Source organism: Mangifera indica, chromosome 17, assembly GCF_011075055.1.
Source record: "Mangifera indica cultivar Alphonso chromosome 17, CATAS_Mindica_2.1, whole genome shotgun sequence".
Lineage (NCBI taxonomy): Eukaryota > Viridiplantae > Streptophyta > Magnoliopsida > Sapindales > Anacardiaceae > Mangifera > Mangifera indica.
Genome location: NC_058153.1, coordinates 3,726,030 through 3,744,753, shown reverse-complemented (window position 1 = coordinate 3,744,753; position 18,724 = coordinate 3,726,030). Strand labels below are relative to the sequence as shown.

Genomic DNA, 18,724 nt, shown 5'->3' with positions numbered 1-18,724 from the left:
ACTGCTTAAAGCTAGAATCAATAGCAGAGAGATTTGACAACAACATATCTCTCAGATGTATACATGTCAAGAGATGTAAAATACCTAGTTCCTTGCCTCAGGGTCTATGCAGTCTTAACGGTCTTTTTGTCCTTGGACTTGAGGACTGTCTAAAACTTGCTTGCTTCCCTGAAGGAGGCCTTCCCAACACCATTTTGTTCGTTGCATTCGTTGGATGTGAGAAACTTAGGGAGCTTCCTGAAGGCATTCACAATCTCAACTGTTTCCAACATTTTCCAACATAAGTAGCACTTCAACATCACATACCTTTTTCTTTGTTAATGCTTTCTCCCGCTTCCTAGGTAAAGACATGGTCACAAACACAATGAATTTTGGTAGCTTCGTCGAAGATTTGTCATATGATTGATCTCAACCACTTCCATTTGTTCTCGTTCATATCTTTGATGAAGTAAGACGGAGATGCAGATTTTTATTTGGACGAACGAAAATGAATTGTCTTCGTTTGCTTGAAGAGAAGAAGATGAATCATTTTCGTCTTTTCGTATGCTTATTTAGTCGTCAATGATATCTCTCGAGTGAGAGAAGACAATTGATGGGTAGGTCGATTGTCAGCTAAAATGGAGATGGTTGCTGGTGAAGGAGAAAAAAAACCTAGAGAGAAAAATGTAACTTTTCAAACTTTAAGTGGGAAAAATTATTAGATTTTTAAACTAAAGGGGAGAAATGAAATAAAATTTTAGGCTTTTTAATATTTTTGGTTAAATAACATTTTTATCCTTATAATTAACAATAAATTATAATAAAAGTTAGATGACAGATAGATATTTAGGTTTACGAAAGTTAATTGGGTCACTTTGAGAATGGACCAAACCTTGGGTGGGAATAAATCTTTTGGCCTAAACATATTAAATATCTCTGGGCTAATGATTTTTGGTTATCATGTAAAATTACTAGTTTTTATTAATTTATTTTAATGAGACATTGGAAATTGACTGCCAAGAGTTCACTCTGATTATGAAAATACATATTCTAAATTATCAGTTTCTATGTCATCAGGAAAATATCAAACTTCACTTTGATTCCTTACTGCTACGGTGAAAGTATTTGATTCTGTTTATATACACTTCTTGTTTCAGTACTCACGTTTACTTGTGGGTATCTACTGTAACATGTCATAAGGTTCATAAGTTTGAGCTTTCCTTTTTTCAATAGATTTTGTCATGATGTAACAACTTCAGAAATTATATCAATTATATTTTGTTCATACCTATAATTGTTTATCAAGTTATGTCTTATTTGGGTTTAACCCGTATCGAGTTCAACCTTAACAAATGATATTTTTTAATGATTATAAATAAAAATAAATTGAGTTTAAATCAATTAAAATTAAATACAAAGTAAAATTTGTTTTCAAATTAAATTTAAACTTCAGAGCATTAAACTGAAATGAGTGTGTTCTCATATATATATATATATATATATATATATATATATATATATATATATATATATATTGAAGTTGTTATTCCAAAATTGATTCATCTATTTATTTAAATCATATTTTTATCTTTTTATATATTAAAATATTTAAATTATTATTATTTTCAATCTTATAAAAATTTATATTTATGATTTTATATAAAATATAATTTATTATTATTTAATAATATAATTTTATATTATTATATTATTTAATATTATTATAATATAGTTAAAATTTTGATAATACAAACTGAAAATTAATTGACGGGTATTCAAATCTAAATTAAAAACACACAAAAAAAACGAATTGACGTTAATTTCTTAGGGGCAAGTTCTTGCTGCTTTCGTCTTCGTCTTAATTTCTTAGGGAAAAGCAAAGGCAACCTCGTCCTAGGGAATTTTCTACACTGTTTTCCAAGGAAGGTGGAAAGTTTAATATTACCCCTGTTATTTTGTTGAATTGTTGCTTTTTTTTTTTAAATCAATTTAGTTTGGATCCTATTGTCCTTTCCTTAAAAATTCTTATTACTATAGTCTATAATTCAATTATTTAGTCAATTCTGAGACCTCATAACTCAAAGGTGTAAGATATTGCTTTGACAATTGAAGATTTACAATCAACCTTTTCATTATGATCCATGTTTTTAACACTAGTCTATGGGTTGAATGGTCTGAGCTGTACTCATTTTCAAACAGATTAATTCGTCCAGTCTGGTAGGCGCATGGTGGAGTTCAGCTCTACTCATTTTCAAACAAATGTATACACATATAAATATATTATTATATAAATAAATAATTTTAAATTAATAATAAAATAATATTTAAATATATAAATATATATAAAATAAATATATATAATATTATTTTTATTATTATTTTTATATACTAACGTAAGAAAAGTGTTCTATATTATTCTATGTTAAAGGAACAGAGGGAATATAACACAATAAAGTTAAAGATGTGGTGGGGCGTTATAAATGCAAACATGCTTGCTTTCGAGTGATATGTCACTATAGCAAGAATCTCAAATTCTCCATTATGTTTAGATTTGGTGCTCGAGAGTCATTTTTAATTTGTTTTAATTATTTATTATATTGCTCATTACGGTTTCATCTCAGACGAAAAGGAACAAAATTCCTTCTCAACTTGCTTATAAATTGTTCAATGGGAGAGAGAGACTACCAAAGATGACGTTAAAGGGAGTGACTAGTGAATAAAAAATAAACTTTAAGAGAAAAATGTTATCTTTTAAAATTTAATTTGAGAAAATTGTAGTATTTAAGGTTTAGGAAGAAAATATTAGAAAATTTTAAAACTAACAAATTTGGTTTACTTTAATTGTTGATGAGTGAATATTTAGATTTCTAAAAGATAATTAAGAACTCGAGAAAAGAATAAATTTTGGTTGGGAATAAATCCTTTGGGCAAAATACAAAAACTAAAAGTTACAATGTATGTGTATGTGATACAGACATTTGAGCGAATCTTATGTTTTTAGTGATAATGCTATTAGAAGTTGTTTTTAGTGATCTTCGATGAAGCATGACGAAGATGTTGATCTTCGTCTAGATGGGCGAAGACAAATCATCTTTGTCCACTTCTTCGATCATTGACGACATCTCTCGAGTGAGAGAAGACAATGGATGAGAAGGTTGGCTATCGATTAGAATAGAGATGGTTGTCGGAGAAGGAGAAAAAAAAAACCCTAAGGGGGAAAAAGTAACTTTTCAAATTTTGAGTGAAGAAAATTGTTCGTTTTTTAAACTAATGAAAAAAAATAAGATAAAATTTTATATTTTTTTTTTCATAGGAAGGTTTACAAAAAAGAAAATGTGGACAACCAAGCGGAAAATTGAGATTCCTCATAGCGAAACAACACTTTCAGGTAGAGGTGATGCCACTTATCGAACAAAATCCAATAGCGAAGATCAAATCCAAATTAATGGTTTTTACTCAACAATTGGATAAATCCTTCAAGTGTTGTGTTCTCTAAAATTTTAACCACTCTTTTATTATCTCCAACGTATTTTATTATATTCTAATCACTTTGAATCAATTCTCTTTTATGATACACAATAACATAACTCATCATTTCAATAATTAATCCTACAATAACCAATATTGATAAAAAAAATAACCAGAAAAATTCACATTAAATTGTACCAACATGATGGTGGTAGATTATCTGTAAGAGATTATAACGTAATATACTATAATCAATTCCATACAAATTTTATCATTAATTTACCCTTATAGCATAAAATGTTCATTACCCCCATATAGTTAAATATCAATATTAATCTACACCTAACTTAGGCAAATATTTTTAGCCCCCCATATTTAAAATAATTCTCATGTATATCATATATATTGACAAGTTTCATTTAACCCCATAAAATTTTGTCCTTCCAATCAAACCTATAATGTTGGATACTGAGTAAAACTGAAAATTTGAATAATTGTGTGAAGGACGTACGAGGGTGAGAGTTTATATTTGTGGTGGGTTGCATTTTAGAGTTTGGTTGTGGAGACATTCACTTGGTACCTTTTGACAAACAAAAAGCTTTATGAAGAATTAAATTTACAAAGGCTTTTCTAACCATCCCTTTCAAATTGTTTTTACACGCAATTTATTATTTCTTTCCAATTTTTATAATGTCCACTTCTCCAATTTTTTAATTATAGTATTTTAAAATTATAAAATTATAAATCATCCAGCTATGTTACCCAACAACAACCAACCTTTAATTTTGGCAATCATTAAGACAAATGAAAGTGGTGAAATTGATTTTGGCCTAGTCAAAATCCCCATACAATATTCCCAAAAGATAGATTGAATGGTAAAAAAATCAGTTTTCATAGTGAAGAGTCTGGGTTCAAACTCTTAATGGTATACCATGATTCAGTGAGGTGTGAGATTGGTTACTAAAATTAAAGTTTGATCTGTTTGATATGATTGATTAAATCTAAAAAAGATAATCCGATTCAAATAGAATTTTTCGCTACAAAAAAATTCCCCATACAACAACATTTACGGCTACAATACTTCTCCCTATACATGAATGCTCAGCTCCATTCCATTCCACCTTTACACAAACCATAGACTAACAAGAATGTTGTTGACGGGATTTTCCGTTACCAACTAATACACGTAATCTTGAGTCTTGCGTTCGATAAAATGCAAACCTTGGGTGGGAATGAGTCTTTCGGCCTAAAGAAATTAACAATCTCTGGGCTAATAATTTTTTGTTATCATGTAAAATTATTAGTTTTTATTAATTTATTCGAATGAGACATTGGAATTTGACTGCCCAAAGTTCACTCTGATTATGTAACTTCATTTTGATTCCAATGAAGATAACGTAGAAAATGTAATATTGTTTTATTTGTAATTGATTAACCGCAAGTAAGAAATCATGTAAGTTACTTTAGCAACGGTAATAGTAAAATATACAGAGAATACAAAAACTGATAGTTGCGATGCATGTGTATGTGATAGGGACGTTTAAGCCAATCCTTTGTTTTTAGTGATAACGCTGTTGGTTGACTTTGTCAACTGGTTGGCGTTTTTGATTGTTTGTCCATAGAGAAACAAAAGCATTATCTCTTACTTGCTTATTCATCATTTTCTTTCTTCTCTTGATAACTAATTCGGTTTCTGAAGACTTAATCATGGTGGCGGAGCTCTTTCTTTCTGCGTTTCTTCAGGTGATGTTTGACAGGCTGGCGTCCAGGGAGTTGCTGGAATTTGCCTTTCAGGAGGGGGTTGGTTCAAAGCTAAAGAAGTGGGAAGAAACGTTGAAGATGATCGAGGATGTACTCAATGATGCCGAGGAGAAGCAACTGACCAACAGGGCTGTGAAACGGTGGCTGGCCAATCTCAAAGACTTGGCTTATGATGTGGAGGACATACTAGATGAGTTTGCAACTAATGCTTTAGGCCGCAAGTTGGAGGCTGAAGATCAGGCTAGCACTAGTAAGGTTCGGAGCTTCATCCTTGCTTGCTTCAATAAAATCAATACTTTGAGCCCAAGTGCAATTAAGTCCTCAGTTATCATGGGGTCAAAGATAAAAGCTATCACTCGCCGGATGGAAGAACTCTGTAAACTAAGAACTGATCTTGGATTGGAGATTATTGCTGGACGGTCGTCCTCTACTGTACGACAAAGACTCCCATCAACTACATGTTTGCCTGCTGAACCAGCTGTTTACGGCAGAGATGAAGATAAAGTCAGAATAATCAAAATGATGTCAACTGCTGAATCAAGTGGAGCCAACTTCCTTGTTATTCCCATTGTTGGCATGGGAGGCCTTGGCAAAACAACCTTTGCCCGGCATGTGTATAATGACGAGGCAATGAAAGATTTCAAGTTTGACATAAAAGCATGGGTTTGTGTCTCTGACGATTCCGATATTTTGAGAATCTCAAAAGCAATTCTCGAGGACATAACTCGCTCACCTTGTGATTTGAAGGGTCTAAATCCAGTGCAGCTTGAACTAAAAAAGGCAATTGCTGATAAAAGGTTCTTGCTGGTTTTGGATGATGTCTGGAACAGTGATGATGACTTCTGGGAAAATTTGAAATCTCCCTTTATGGCTGGAGCAATTGGAAGTAAAATCATTGTGACCACACGCGATGAAAACGTTGCATCAACAGCAGCCCCCGGTGGTGGCTATTACAACTTAAAACTTCTATCAGACAATGGTTGCTGGTCCGTTTTCAAGGAGTATGCATTTCGAGGAAGACGTAGTGCTAGAGTTCCAAATTTAGAGCTGATTCGTCAGAAAGTAGTTGAAAAGTGCCAAGGTTTGCCGTTGGCAGCAAGGACTCTTGGTGGCCTTCTACACTCAAAGAGGAGGTATGATGATGGTTGGATTGATATACTGAATAGCAAAATTTGGGATTTACGTGATGGAAATAAGATACTACCTGTTTTGAAGCTAAGCTATCACCACCTTCCTGCACATCTCAAGAGATGTTTTGCTTATTGTTCAATTCTACCGAAAGATTATGAATTTGCAGAAAAAGAACTTGTCTTTTTATGGATGGCGGAAGGTCTTATTCAAGAATCGAAAGATCACAAACAATTGGAAGATTTGGGTTGTGAGTATTTTCGTGATCTTGTTGCCAGGTCAATTTTTCAACAGTCAAATGCTAACAATTCTAAATTTATAATGCATGACCTTGTCAACGATTTGGCGGAATGGGCGTCTGGAGAAGCAAGTTTTAGGATGGAAGATGGACTGGGTGCAAACGAGCAAATACAAAATTTTGTAAGGGTACGCCATTCTTCTTATATTTCTATTCATTATGATGATAGAAAGAAATTTGAGGATTTCAATGAGTTCAAGAAGTTGAGAACTTTTCTCCCTGTATTCTTACATGATTATTATTCCCATGATCATCATTATATGCCAAATCTGGTACTCCCTGATCTGTTGTTAAGGTTAAAAAAATTGAGGGTGTTGTCTTTAAAAAGATATTATATCGTGAAGATTCCTGATTCAATTGGAAAATTGAAACACTTGAGATACCTTGATCTTTCTTACACTATGATAAAAACTTTGCCCAAATCAACAAGTTCTCTATTCAACTTGCAAAGTTTGATCTTAGAAGGATGTTTTTGCCTCATGAAGTTGTCTAACATGAAACACTTGATCAATCTACGTCACCTTAACGTTAGAGATGCAAATAAGATAAAAGAGATGTCATTGGGAATAAAAAAATTGAGATGTTTACGGACTTTGTCTAATTTTATTGTGGGTGAGAATACAGGATCTTGCTTAAAAGATTTAAAAGATTTAAAGTTTCTTATTGGGAGACTTTGCATTTCAGGATTAGTGAATGTAACTAATTCTCAAGACATCAGAGAAGCCATATTAAGTGATAAAAAAGCCATATTAAGTGATAAAAAAGGTATAGAAGTATTGTCTTTAGAATGGGGGTATAATGTTGACGACTCAAGAGATGAGATTGGAGAGGAAAGGGTACTTAACATGCTTCGACCATATAAAAATATAAAAGAGTTCACTGTTAAAGGGTACTGCGGTAAGAATTTTCCATCTTGGATGGGAGATTCATCTTTTTCCAATATGATTGTTTTACGATTGGAGGGCTGTGTAAACTGTACATCTTTACCTTCTCTCGGAAAATTAAGCTCACTCAAAGATCTCACTATCAAAGGGATGACAAAAATAGTAAGTACTGGTTTTGGGTTTTATGGAGAGAGCAACTCAAAGGCTTTTCAGTCACTAGAGACTCTTTGTTTTGAAGATTTGCCAGAATGGAACCATTGGGAGCCATTGAAAGAAAGTGAGCAAGCTGGAATTTACCCGTGCCTCCGCAAGCTTTCAATCGTCAAATGCCCCAAACTCACAGGAATATTACCTGAGAATCTTCCTTCCTTGGAGGAACTTGAAATTCGTGAATGCCCTCAATTGTTGGTGAATTCAAGCAGACATCATCCCACTCATGGCTACTTACAAAAGGATGCAGACAAAGAGGCAATGGAAAGTAATCTGGTTGGCTGCAATTCACTGGCCTCTGTGACTCCAGAAAAAAATTCAGAGTTCGGTAATTGGATAAAGAAAGGGTGTCAGAAAGTGGAACGACTAAGTATCATGGGTTGTGAGGAACTCATATGTTTGTGGGTGAATGAGATTTCTCTAGAGAAGCCTCCACAAGGGTTGCATTGCTTCATCTCCCTGAAAAGACTCCGTATTGAGGATTGCCCGACTCTTGGTTCATTTCCAGAGATCAGTTTCTTTCCCAATCTAAGTGCACTTGAGATTATAAAATGCTATATGCTAACTTCCTTACCAGAAGGAATGAAGCATGGCAATACTGGTCTTGAACGTTTGTGGATCGATGAATGTAATTCTCTGACATTCATTGTAAAAGGTCAGCTACCTCCATCTCTGGAACATCTCTTTATATTCAATTGTGAGAAGTTGCAGATTTTGTTTGATGATACAGAGGATATTTCTCTTCCTTCATCTTCAATGATGCAAAATGCGTTCATTAGCAACACCAGGACAGCTGCACTTGGTTACTTGAATATTGGCAACTGTCCATCTCTCACGGCTTTATCCTCAAAAGGACAGTTACCAGTTTCACTCAGAGCTGTTTATATTAGTGGTTGCTTAATGCTAGCGTCAATAGCTGAGAGATTTGACAACAACATGTCTCTCAGTTCTATATATGTCTGGGATTGTAAAAATCTTAGTTCCTTGCCTCGGGGTTTATACAATCTTAACCGTCTTCAACGATTAGTAGTTGGCTACTGTCCAAACCTTGTTTGCTTCCCTGAAGGCGGGCTTCCCAACACCAGTTTATATATTTCATTCTCAGAATTTGAGAAACTTAAAGAGCTTCCTGAAGGCTTTCACAATCTCAGCTGTCTCGAAGATTTCTCAATAAAGGGATGTCCAAGTATCAAATCATTTCCTGTAGAAGGTTTTCCTGGCAACCTACAAACACTTTGTGTTCGTGGTAATCTCGAAATCTATAAGAGTTTGAAGGAGTGGGGATTGCACAAGCTTACCTGCCTTACAAGTCTGAGTATAGGTGGATGTCCGGGTGTTGTATCTTTTCCAGAAGATGAGATGGGAATGATGCTGCCAACCTCTTTAATTGACCTACACGTTGAAGAATTTCCAAACTTGAAATACTAATCTTCTAGGGGTTTTCAAGACCAAACTTCTCTTAAAACTTTGGTTATCTATAGTTGCCCACAGCTTTCATCCTTTCCAGAGGGCCTGACATCCTCACTTTTGGATTTAAGAATTAAAAATTGTCCCCTGCTGAGAAAACAGTGCACAAGGGATAAAGGACGAGAATGGCCTAAGATAGCTAACATCCCTTACGCTACATTAGATAGCAAATTCATCTATGATTCGGAGGAGGAGGAATAGGATAGGGAAGCATATCAATACTATCTGCATGAGGTCATTCAATTTATATTTTAATTTTACAAATTTCTATCTCCAGTTTAGTCTTTAATAACTATTCATCTATCTTCAATTCAAAGTGTTAACATCTGATTCTGATTTTATCATTTTGACATTGGCAGTGATACGCAAATTGCTACTCGAGTATTGTTTCACTGATCAACAAAGTTGAATTTTTGGAGTGTCAACAACATGTTAAAACAAAGCTAATAGATGTATGATAAAAAGCTGGTTTTATAGTACAAGAGAAGCTGACATGATAGCCTACAAAATCTGTGTGAAGATCAAGTAATGAAAAACTCCTTGATTCAATGTTTTCTTAATTGGATATAAACCCTCTAAACCCTCTAATCTCAGCTTTTCATCATTTCAAAAAAACTTGTACTTGAATTAGGCAATTTTTGTGTTTCACAAGCAGAGGTTTAAATCTGTCTTCTTTTTCTAAATTCTAATACTCTACAAATATTGTTAACTTTATTTTTTAACGTATTGCAGTTTTGGTGTAACATGGATTCAGGTTTTTTTAACGATTTTAAATTTGTAAAACATTATAGATTCTCTTGAAAACTGGAATACTCAAGACATAGTATATGTGATATTAAGTTATTAACCATGATCAAATTTTCGGGAGGGCAAGTCATTTAAAAACCTTCAAGTTTCCAGAAAAATAATTCCCACGTCTGGAGCTTTTGTTGAGAATATCACATATCCAGTACACAAGCCAATTTTCAACCCACATCCGTGATCCATCTTAATGAGTGTCCAAGCAAATATCTTCGAAGTATTGTCCTCTACATACAACATTGATGCTGCTGTCTCATTGGCCTCACAGCACCAATGAGACAGCAGTGTTGGAGCACGGGTGTGGGCTGATGATAGTCCAACAATGCTCCTAGCCTCCTACATTTCAGTCGGAGCATTCTAGATCCCACTCAGGGTGCGTTTGGTTAAAGGTTTTTAAGATTATCTTGGTAATCTATCTTTTATTCCCTTGTTTAGTTTGTCAATAATAAAAGATTACAGTAATCTTCTATTACCAATGCTGACGTGGCAGGTAATATAGATGGTAATCTGATTACCACCTTCACCTTAGATATTTAAAGATTGCTGGGGTAATCTTGAGTTTATTATAGAAAATTATTATTTATTAATTTTTTGAGATAAAAATAAATTTATTTTTAATTAATATGACAAATAATATAAAAAATATTTAAAAATAATTATATTTAAGGGCATTTAAATAAAATAATTTACTAGAAATCTTTTTTTACCTTTAACCAAACACAATAATTATTTATACCTATCAAATTTTATCAAACATAGTAATCATTTATACTCAGTAATCTTCTAAGTAATCTATCTTCAAGGTAATCTTTCTATTTTAGTAATCAAATATTATCCAAACCAAACGCCCTCTCAAGATAAGAACTTTATAACACCTTAGGTAAATCTTTATATATAGCGATCTTATATCATTTTGGGATTAATATTTAAAATAAATTTATAATAAAATTATTAATTATAAAATCTGAATTGATTTAATTTAAAAACAAACTTTACCATAAATCAAAGTTTCATGCAAAGGCATCAGGGGATCGATCCTTCCCCTAAAAAAAGAGCTTGCCCATCCTTGCACGACTTACAAAATTACGAGTCGTGCCAAATTGGGTGGGTTGTACAGAGGCCTGTGGGTAAAGCTTGTCAGTCAACCTGCCATGACAAGTGAAAAATAAAAAGAATGTAAACAATAAAACATTATGTCATCGACCCGAATACCTAAAAACGAATTCAAGAACCAGCTTTTTCGTTTTCCTCGCTCGCTGTGCAACGTGCAAACTCTTATATTCTCATGGCTCCTCCAAGAATTCTGCTCTGCGGCGACGTTTTAGGCCGTATGAACCAGCTAGTAAAGCGAGTCCAGTCGGTCTCTCTCTCCTCCCTCTTTCAAAGCTGCATACACATAAATGGAGTTTATGTACTTAACGTATATAGGGTTTATATACTTACCTTTCCCCTGTACTTGTGCTGATTCCAGGTGAATAAAACGGCTGGTCTGTTTGATGCACTTCTCTGGGTGGGCCAGTTTTTCCTGGACTCAGCCGACCGGCTGGAGAAGTTTATGAACTATATCGAAGGCCGCTCTGAAATTCCTCTTCCGACCTAGTTGTCAGCGACTACGTTGTTGGTGCCGCCAAGGTTCTAATGGATGCTTCTAAGGACTCCGCCAATCAAGGTTCAAAATTTCCATTTATTTGTTATGGTCGAAAATCAGTGGCAAGTTCACTCCACGGTATGATTTTTACGAACTCACTTCAAACCGTACTATTACTTTCATTGTCATACTTATATTATTTTACTAGTCTAAGCTCTTATTTTAGGAGTTTTACTTTCTATCCCACAATTTTATGTATTCACTTCATATTATATATAATGTTGTATGCTGTTCATGTGCATTTAATGGTTTAATTTTGCATTCAATTATATCTACAATCCTTTGCTTGGGAGTTTTCAGGAGCAGTTTTGGATATAATCCTTAAACCTTGTTTTAAATCTTAAATCAACAACAATTTTTCTTTAGCAGCACTGTCTCCATATTTATAATAACTGTCTTTGTATGATGAATCAAATGCCTCAAAAATTTTTCCTCGTGGTTTTGTTTGGTTTGCGGAATAACAAGTTTAGCGGTATAATTGTGACAAAACAATATATATACTCCTGTGCATTGAAAGTAATGTATTGAAGCTTGTGGCATTCTTCTTATACATTCTCTATTGTTGATCCACTGTGGTCCTGTTTAGGTTTATCTCTGGTATATTTATCTTGTAGGCAATCATCAGATGGTCAGTAGTTTGGAACTTATAGACAAGATGATGTTGATGCTCTGCGAGCACTAGCTGAGGAACCTGCAATACTTGACTTCTTGTTAACATATCCTTTCTTGTGCAAAGCAAATGAATTGTCTTTTAAGTGGCCATCTTCTAATTGTAAGGTCTGATTACTTGATTTCCATAACCAGTTCTCACTAATGAATGGCCAAGTGGGGTCACAAACAGAGCAGCCACATCTGACATACCCACTGGAATCTCAGATTCACTTGGCAGTAATGCTACTGTATCAGAGTTGGTGGCGGAGATCAAGCCACTGTATGTGACATTGTTGCTTGATGGTATATTATCCCTTGCTAATTGGTATATTGTGTACGTGCATATTCAATATTATACATTATCTTTTAAACTATGCTGTGCATCTTTGTTTGCTTCTAGAAGATCTGTAGTAACTAAAACAAACATCAAGTTTGCAAATATGTGGAAGCCTGAAGACTGTGTAGCTTCACTTCCTACTCTAGGCCTGGCCTTTACCAATTGGCATCCATAGTGATTGAGACAACACTTCAGCTGAACTTTGTTTTTTAGAATTCCTTATTGGTTTGGACCTCTGCACTCTCTATGTTGTGAATCTTTGTTTGCTGCTAGAAGAATTGTATGAGGTAAAACAAATATCAAGCTTGCACAAAAACTGTGTAGCTGTCCCTGACTACTCTAGGCGTGGCCTGTACCAATTGACATCCTTAGTGATTGAGTCAAAACTTTGGCTGAACTTTGTATTTTTGAATTTCTTATTGGTTTGAACCTCTGCACTTTCTGTTATTTTAGGATGATATGTGCTTCATAATACTGCTTATGGGCAATTCGGTACTTGTGCTTCTTCTAACACTTGGTTCCAATCTCATCTTTTCAGAAATTTACTCATGCAATTTCTCCTACTCTAGCATCTACTATTTCTGCTGCTGAGATAAGCATGAAGTCTCCAAACACTACCTTGTCTCCATACACACTTGTAGATCAAGCTGCTAATGCTAAAGAAACCACAAAAAGGCCTAATGATAGTGTTTCTGATCCTCAATATTGGAGATATGATGCTCCTCAAAAATGACATAAACGTGGAGGTGACGGCAATAGGCTGTGTTTTAATTTATATATTCTGGGACTTGTCCTCGTGGGGAGAAATGCAACTTTCGACATGATGGTGATGCAAGAGAGCAATGATTAAGAGGTGTCTGTCTTGATTTTATTATCAAAGGAAAATGTGAAAAGGGCTCAGGAATGCAACTTTAAGCACAGTCTACAGAGTGAAGGTGACGGCCATTCTCACAGGAGATCTGCATCTGGAATTACAGGTCAAATGAGTGCTGGTTCTGTTTGTCAAGCCCAAATGTGGAGTCACTTTTGGTTATTAGCATAGGAGAGCATTACTATTGTGTTTTGCCTAAAGGCCCACTTGTTCAAGATCATACGTTGATAATACCGGTTGAGCACGCACCTAATACCATTTCTCTTTCCCGGGAGAGCGAAATTGACCTTGGCAAATTCCAAAGCAGTCTCAAGCTGTATTATAAAAAACAAGGGAAGGGAACTGTTTTTAATGGGTTTCCAAACGTGGTACTCATGCTAATCTGCAGGTACGAAATTGTGTTGGTCTTGGTCAGTTTCATAATATATATGAATTGATACATTGCTTATAAGTAACTGCTGGTTTTAACATATTAATTGTTTATTTTATTGATACTGCTCATATTTTATGTCTGTGGGGCATTAAGGTGTGCTTTTTTCCCTGCAGTTTTTGTATTGTGTTAACTTGGATACATCTGTAATTCCCTAATTTTCCTTTTCAAATGATTGAAGGGAAGTGCTGCTTCCTTATGTAATAATTAATGCACAATAAAATGTAATGGGCTCTTCTCCATTCTTTACTGGCCGCTGTTATGAGCACTTCTTATTTTTAATCGAAATGTAGATCCTTGCAATATTGTTATTATATCTATGGAATCTTAGTAATTATATTTGTCTTTACTTTTTCTTCTATTCTCGGTGTAGGCCGTACCTATTCCGTCATCCAAAGCAGCTGCTGTTCAAGTGATATTTAACTTGGCTGCTGAAAAGTTGGGTTTTAAATTTTTTGCCTAAAAATGTAAGTTTATCTGTTTATTTTATTCGGTCGTGCATACTAATTCTTCAGGCTTTTCAGCTATAATGTTTCCATTATGAGAAATTGTTAGGACCCATATATATGCTTATCGCAGGAAGAAAAGAAGAAAAGAGGCCAAGACACAGGGCAGCAGCTGGGAGATGACAGATGGCAACCAACAAATTAACGGAAGAGCAACAAACCAACACTTATCAAATGAAGGCATGGCAAGCAAGCAGCACAGAGTGGAACAAACTGTGGGGACCACTGAGATTCCTAGAGCTGAGTTGGCAGAGCATAATTGAAAGGCAATCTGGAGGAGTGCAATGAAATAGGTTTGGAGAGGGAAAAGCAAATCAGAGAAGAATTTTGAAAAAAAAAGAGAGATTTGAGGGAGAGAAGCCAACCTCTCAAAAGCTGGCTTATAGATTATATTTGGGTTGTTGATTTCTCTGTTATTCTCTTAAACTTTTGTGAATGTTTTGTAGATGATGCTAGTCTGAGTTTGTAAGGGATTCTGTTATTGAAATACTGCTGAAAAAGAAAATCCATTACATCTATACAAATTTCAGTTCAGTATATTTCAATGCTGTGTTTTGTGTTTGCTTTACAGTTTATCATCCAAAATACATAAATACATTTGTAGCACTCCAGAACTTTGTTAGTTTCTTGGCCATTTGAGAGCAGCAGCATCTTCAGTTTAGTCAGTCTACTCTAGGTCTGTACCAGAGATTTCCAGTGCTGAGGTGTCAGCTCAAGGCTGGAAGAGTTGTGGCAGGGAGAAAGGGAGCGTATTAGGCAATGGGAAGAAAGAGAAGGGCAAGGAAAAATTGGAAGAATAGGGTTTTGGGGAGAGTACCAGCCTCTCGAATGTTGGCAGGGGAATTAGTTTTTGGGTGTTTTTGATTTGATGCTTCTTTTGTGCTATTTCAGTTGTTAATGTAAACATGCTACAGTACTCTTGAATGTACATTGTTATTTTCATTTCTGGTAATCAGTCAATACAACTTCAGTTTATTACATTTGTAGTGTGAATTACTGTCAGTTTATATTCTCTGCACTCCCTGAAACTCTGCATCCTTGGTTGGTTGTTGTGGCTGGATCCTGGTATTTGTGAGAACTGAGCAGGAAACTTTGGCAGCAGCTTGGCTTTCCGGTAACCATATTTCCAGGACTGTAACGGATGTTGTTTTATGATTACTTGGCTGGTGATGAAGGTTTTTTGGTAAATAGGTGGTGTGAATTATTACCATTGGCATTTTAGCTAATCAGAGTCTGCTTATAGTTTTCTGGTGTATAAATAAATATTCTTTAAAATAACATGAAGCTAATTATCATAAATTTGCAATTATTTTATTGAAGAAATGAGCCTAATTAATCAGATGGAAAATTGTAACAATAATATTGGTTGTTATGGAATGCTTTGCAGGTTTTGGCAGGCTTGCTGAACGTTGCAGAGAAGGCAGATTGGAGGAACTGTACGAGGAAGTTAAGATGGCTGAAAATTTCAAGAAACAGTTAGAAGAAATTAATCCAAATCAATGATTTTCATGAATACAAGTCGTAATGACAACCTTTTACGTTCTGAATTGTCCTGAGTATTTTCTTCTTTGGTGTTAAACGTACATACTTTGCTCCATATTTGACGTGTATTTAAAATTACAATTCACTGGAGAGGTTACCTCGTGATTCTTGTGGCAGAAGAAAACCTGCAATTGCCTTGATGTTCTCTGGTATCCACGTCACAGCACAATTTGTCTTCTTTCATATCATATTTTGCATCCAGTGGAATTAAAAGGTGGCCTTTCTGCGCTAACTATAGCGGCCTCCGCATCGGGTCGCTTTTATTTAAAAGAAAATTAATTGGTTTTCAAGTTGTGCATTTGGCATTTTGATGCTTTGCAACTGTACCTGTTTTGCATTGTAAGTCGTATTTAGGAAGCTTCACATACAGCTTTAGAAATAGAAACATCCATAATGTTAACGCTCCATCCTATCTAGTTGGTTTTGATGTGATGAGTTTCAACAATCATGTGCACATTACACTATAACTTGTTTCTCCTTATAATGGGGAAAAATTAAAAATATGGGCTATGCCACACTGTTACAGTTTAATAAGCTTGTGGTCCTAGTGTCGCAGGTGTACTATGTATGTTATTCACGTTATTCATTGGTTTTGTTTTATTATAGACTTATTAGAGTAATTTTATCTCCTGATCAATGTAGAGATAACTTAATTATTTCTTCAGTGTCGATTATAAAGAACTCTTATTGGTTTGGCTTTTATTCTCCCATTTTGCGATATATCTTTTCTTAAAAGTTTTCTGAAGTTTTATAATGTGACAAGAGGAAACATATCTTAATGTATCAATTATCATATCCACTTTGAATAATATTATGCGAAATCATACTTCTATATACACTTTTCACACTTGTCACTTTTTTGTCACAATGTCACAGATAAGGTTGCGACATTCTCTCAAATCTATTTGTATGCACACCCTTGCACATCTTTCTTGTTAATGCTTGCAAAATAGTTGTCTAAGTTTTTAGCTTGAGGCACAACTTGATGGCTATAGGGACACAAGTCACCTTTAGGCGTGACTTCATTGTTATGTTGATTTGTAACGTATTTTGGATGATAGTATTGTCATGGCACCTTGGACTTTTTCCTTTTTATTCAAGTTAGTTTGAGTTTAAACTTTGCTTGTCGTCAATGTCACTCTTTATATTCCCATGTATAACTATTAAATTCTAATAATATTTAGAGCAATATTATGTGTATACATTTTAAGTACATAAATGATATATAATCATATGATTGAATTGTATTTTATTTTTAATTTAAAATTATATAATTATATGATAACACATTATCTGTTTTCTCAAAAGTGTATGCATAGTTTTATTATAATATTTAATGTGCATCTTAGTTGTGCCAACATATTCTCACGAGCATAAGAGAGATTTTTTCGATCAAGATATTAGGAAGGGAACACCAAAGTGCTAACACCTTCTTTGTTACTCTAGTACCTTTTATCAAGGTTTAGAGTTTTGGCATAACAGAACCACCTAGGTAGCACGTCAATGTCACATACCTTTTTCTTTGTCGATACTCTCTTCTCGAGTAACTGTTTTCTGGCCGATCTCTCATACCTTCCTCTTTGTCAATGCTCTCTCTAGCCTCCTAGACGAAGACGTAGCCACAAACACGACATGTGACGAATCCGTCGTGTGATGGATCTTGGCCACTTCCATTTGTTTTCTTTTAGATCTTCGATGAAGCGTGATGGAGATGCCAATCTTCGTTTGGACAAACAAAGACAATGGGTCGGAAGGCCGGCTATTGGCTGAAATGGAGATGGTCACTGGTGAAGGAGAAAAAAAACATTAGAGGGGAAAAAATAACTTTTCAAACTTTGAGCGGGAGAAATTGTTAAATTATTAAACTAAAAGAGAGAAATAAAATAAAATTTAAAGATTTTTAATATTTTTAGTTAAATGATATTTTTACCTTCATAACTAATAACTAATTTTAACATAATTAAATAATAAATAGGTATTTGAATTTACGAAAATTAACAGATGTCACTTTAAAATGGGAATGAGTCTTTTGGCCTAAAGAACTTAACAATCTCTGGGCTAATAATTTTTGGTTATCATGTAAAATTATTATTTTTATTAATTTATTTTAGTGAGACATTGGAATTTGACTGACAAGATTTCACTCTGATTATGAAAATACAGATTCTAAATTATCAGTTTCTATGTCATCAGGAAAATATCAAACTTCACTTTGATTCATAACTGCTACGGTGAAATAATTTGATTCTGTTTGTATATATATATATATATATATATATATATATATATATATATATATATATATATGTACTTGTTGTTTCAGTACTTAAAATTTTAAAGCTCATCTGAATAATCAGACTTTTCTTTTTTCTTATCAATGCAATATGATTCAAGGCAACTACATCAATATATTGCTCTGTTCTACTGATAACTGAAATCAAAATGTGTGCAGAATCTGGGTTAGATACAGCCCTCAACAGCCGAAAACTTGTTTAGTTCTGGTGCTGGATTGCGTGTTCCGGAGAAGAGTGTTTTGCTCAGTCACTCAATTAAATTTCAGATATGAATTAGTGATCCTCCTCCGGTTATGGTGGAGTTCAGCTGTACTCAATTTCAAACAGATTCATTCGTCCAGTCTGCATCTTTTATTTTCCACCATATTTATCGCTTTCTTTACGTACTAGGTCAACAGAATGGTGTTCTCATTTGAAGAGTCCTAGTTTTACTCAACAGAGCTTTGTTA

At 34.3% G+C, this 18,724-nt stretch overlaps 1 protein-coding gene across 3 annotated transcripts in view; it reads left to right on the top strand.

Annotated features, from left to right (window-relative positions):
* LOC123199895 (putative disease resistance RPP13-like protein 1) overlaps window positions 1–15,418 on the top strand; it is a 28,334-nt gene extending 12,916 nt beyond the window's left edge. The window contains exons 2-8 of one of the 3 annotated variants that reach the window (XM_044614934.1): window positions 5,638–9,429; window positions 9,555–10,369; window positions 11,468–11,722; window positions 12,259–12,598; window positions 13,171–13,891; window positions 14,307–14,400; window positions 14,513–15,418. In XM_044614934.1, coding sequence (XP_044470869.1) covers window positions 5,638–9,156 — 3,519 coding nt within the window. In that variant the 3' untranslated portion in view covers window positions 9,157–9,429; window positions 9,555–10,369; window positions 11,468–11,722; ... (2 more) ...; window positions 14,307–14,400; window positions 14,513–15,418. Of the gene's footprint in view, window positions 1–4,968; window positions 9,430–9,554; window positions 10,370–11,467; window positions 11,723–12,258; window positions 12,599–13,170; window positions 13,892–14,306; window positions 14,401–14,512 lie in introns of those variants that run through there. The other 2 variants (XM_044614933.1, XM_044614932.1) reach the window with 2 other exon arrangements.
* The last annotated feature ends 3,306 nt before the right edge of the window (window positions 15,419–18,724 follow it).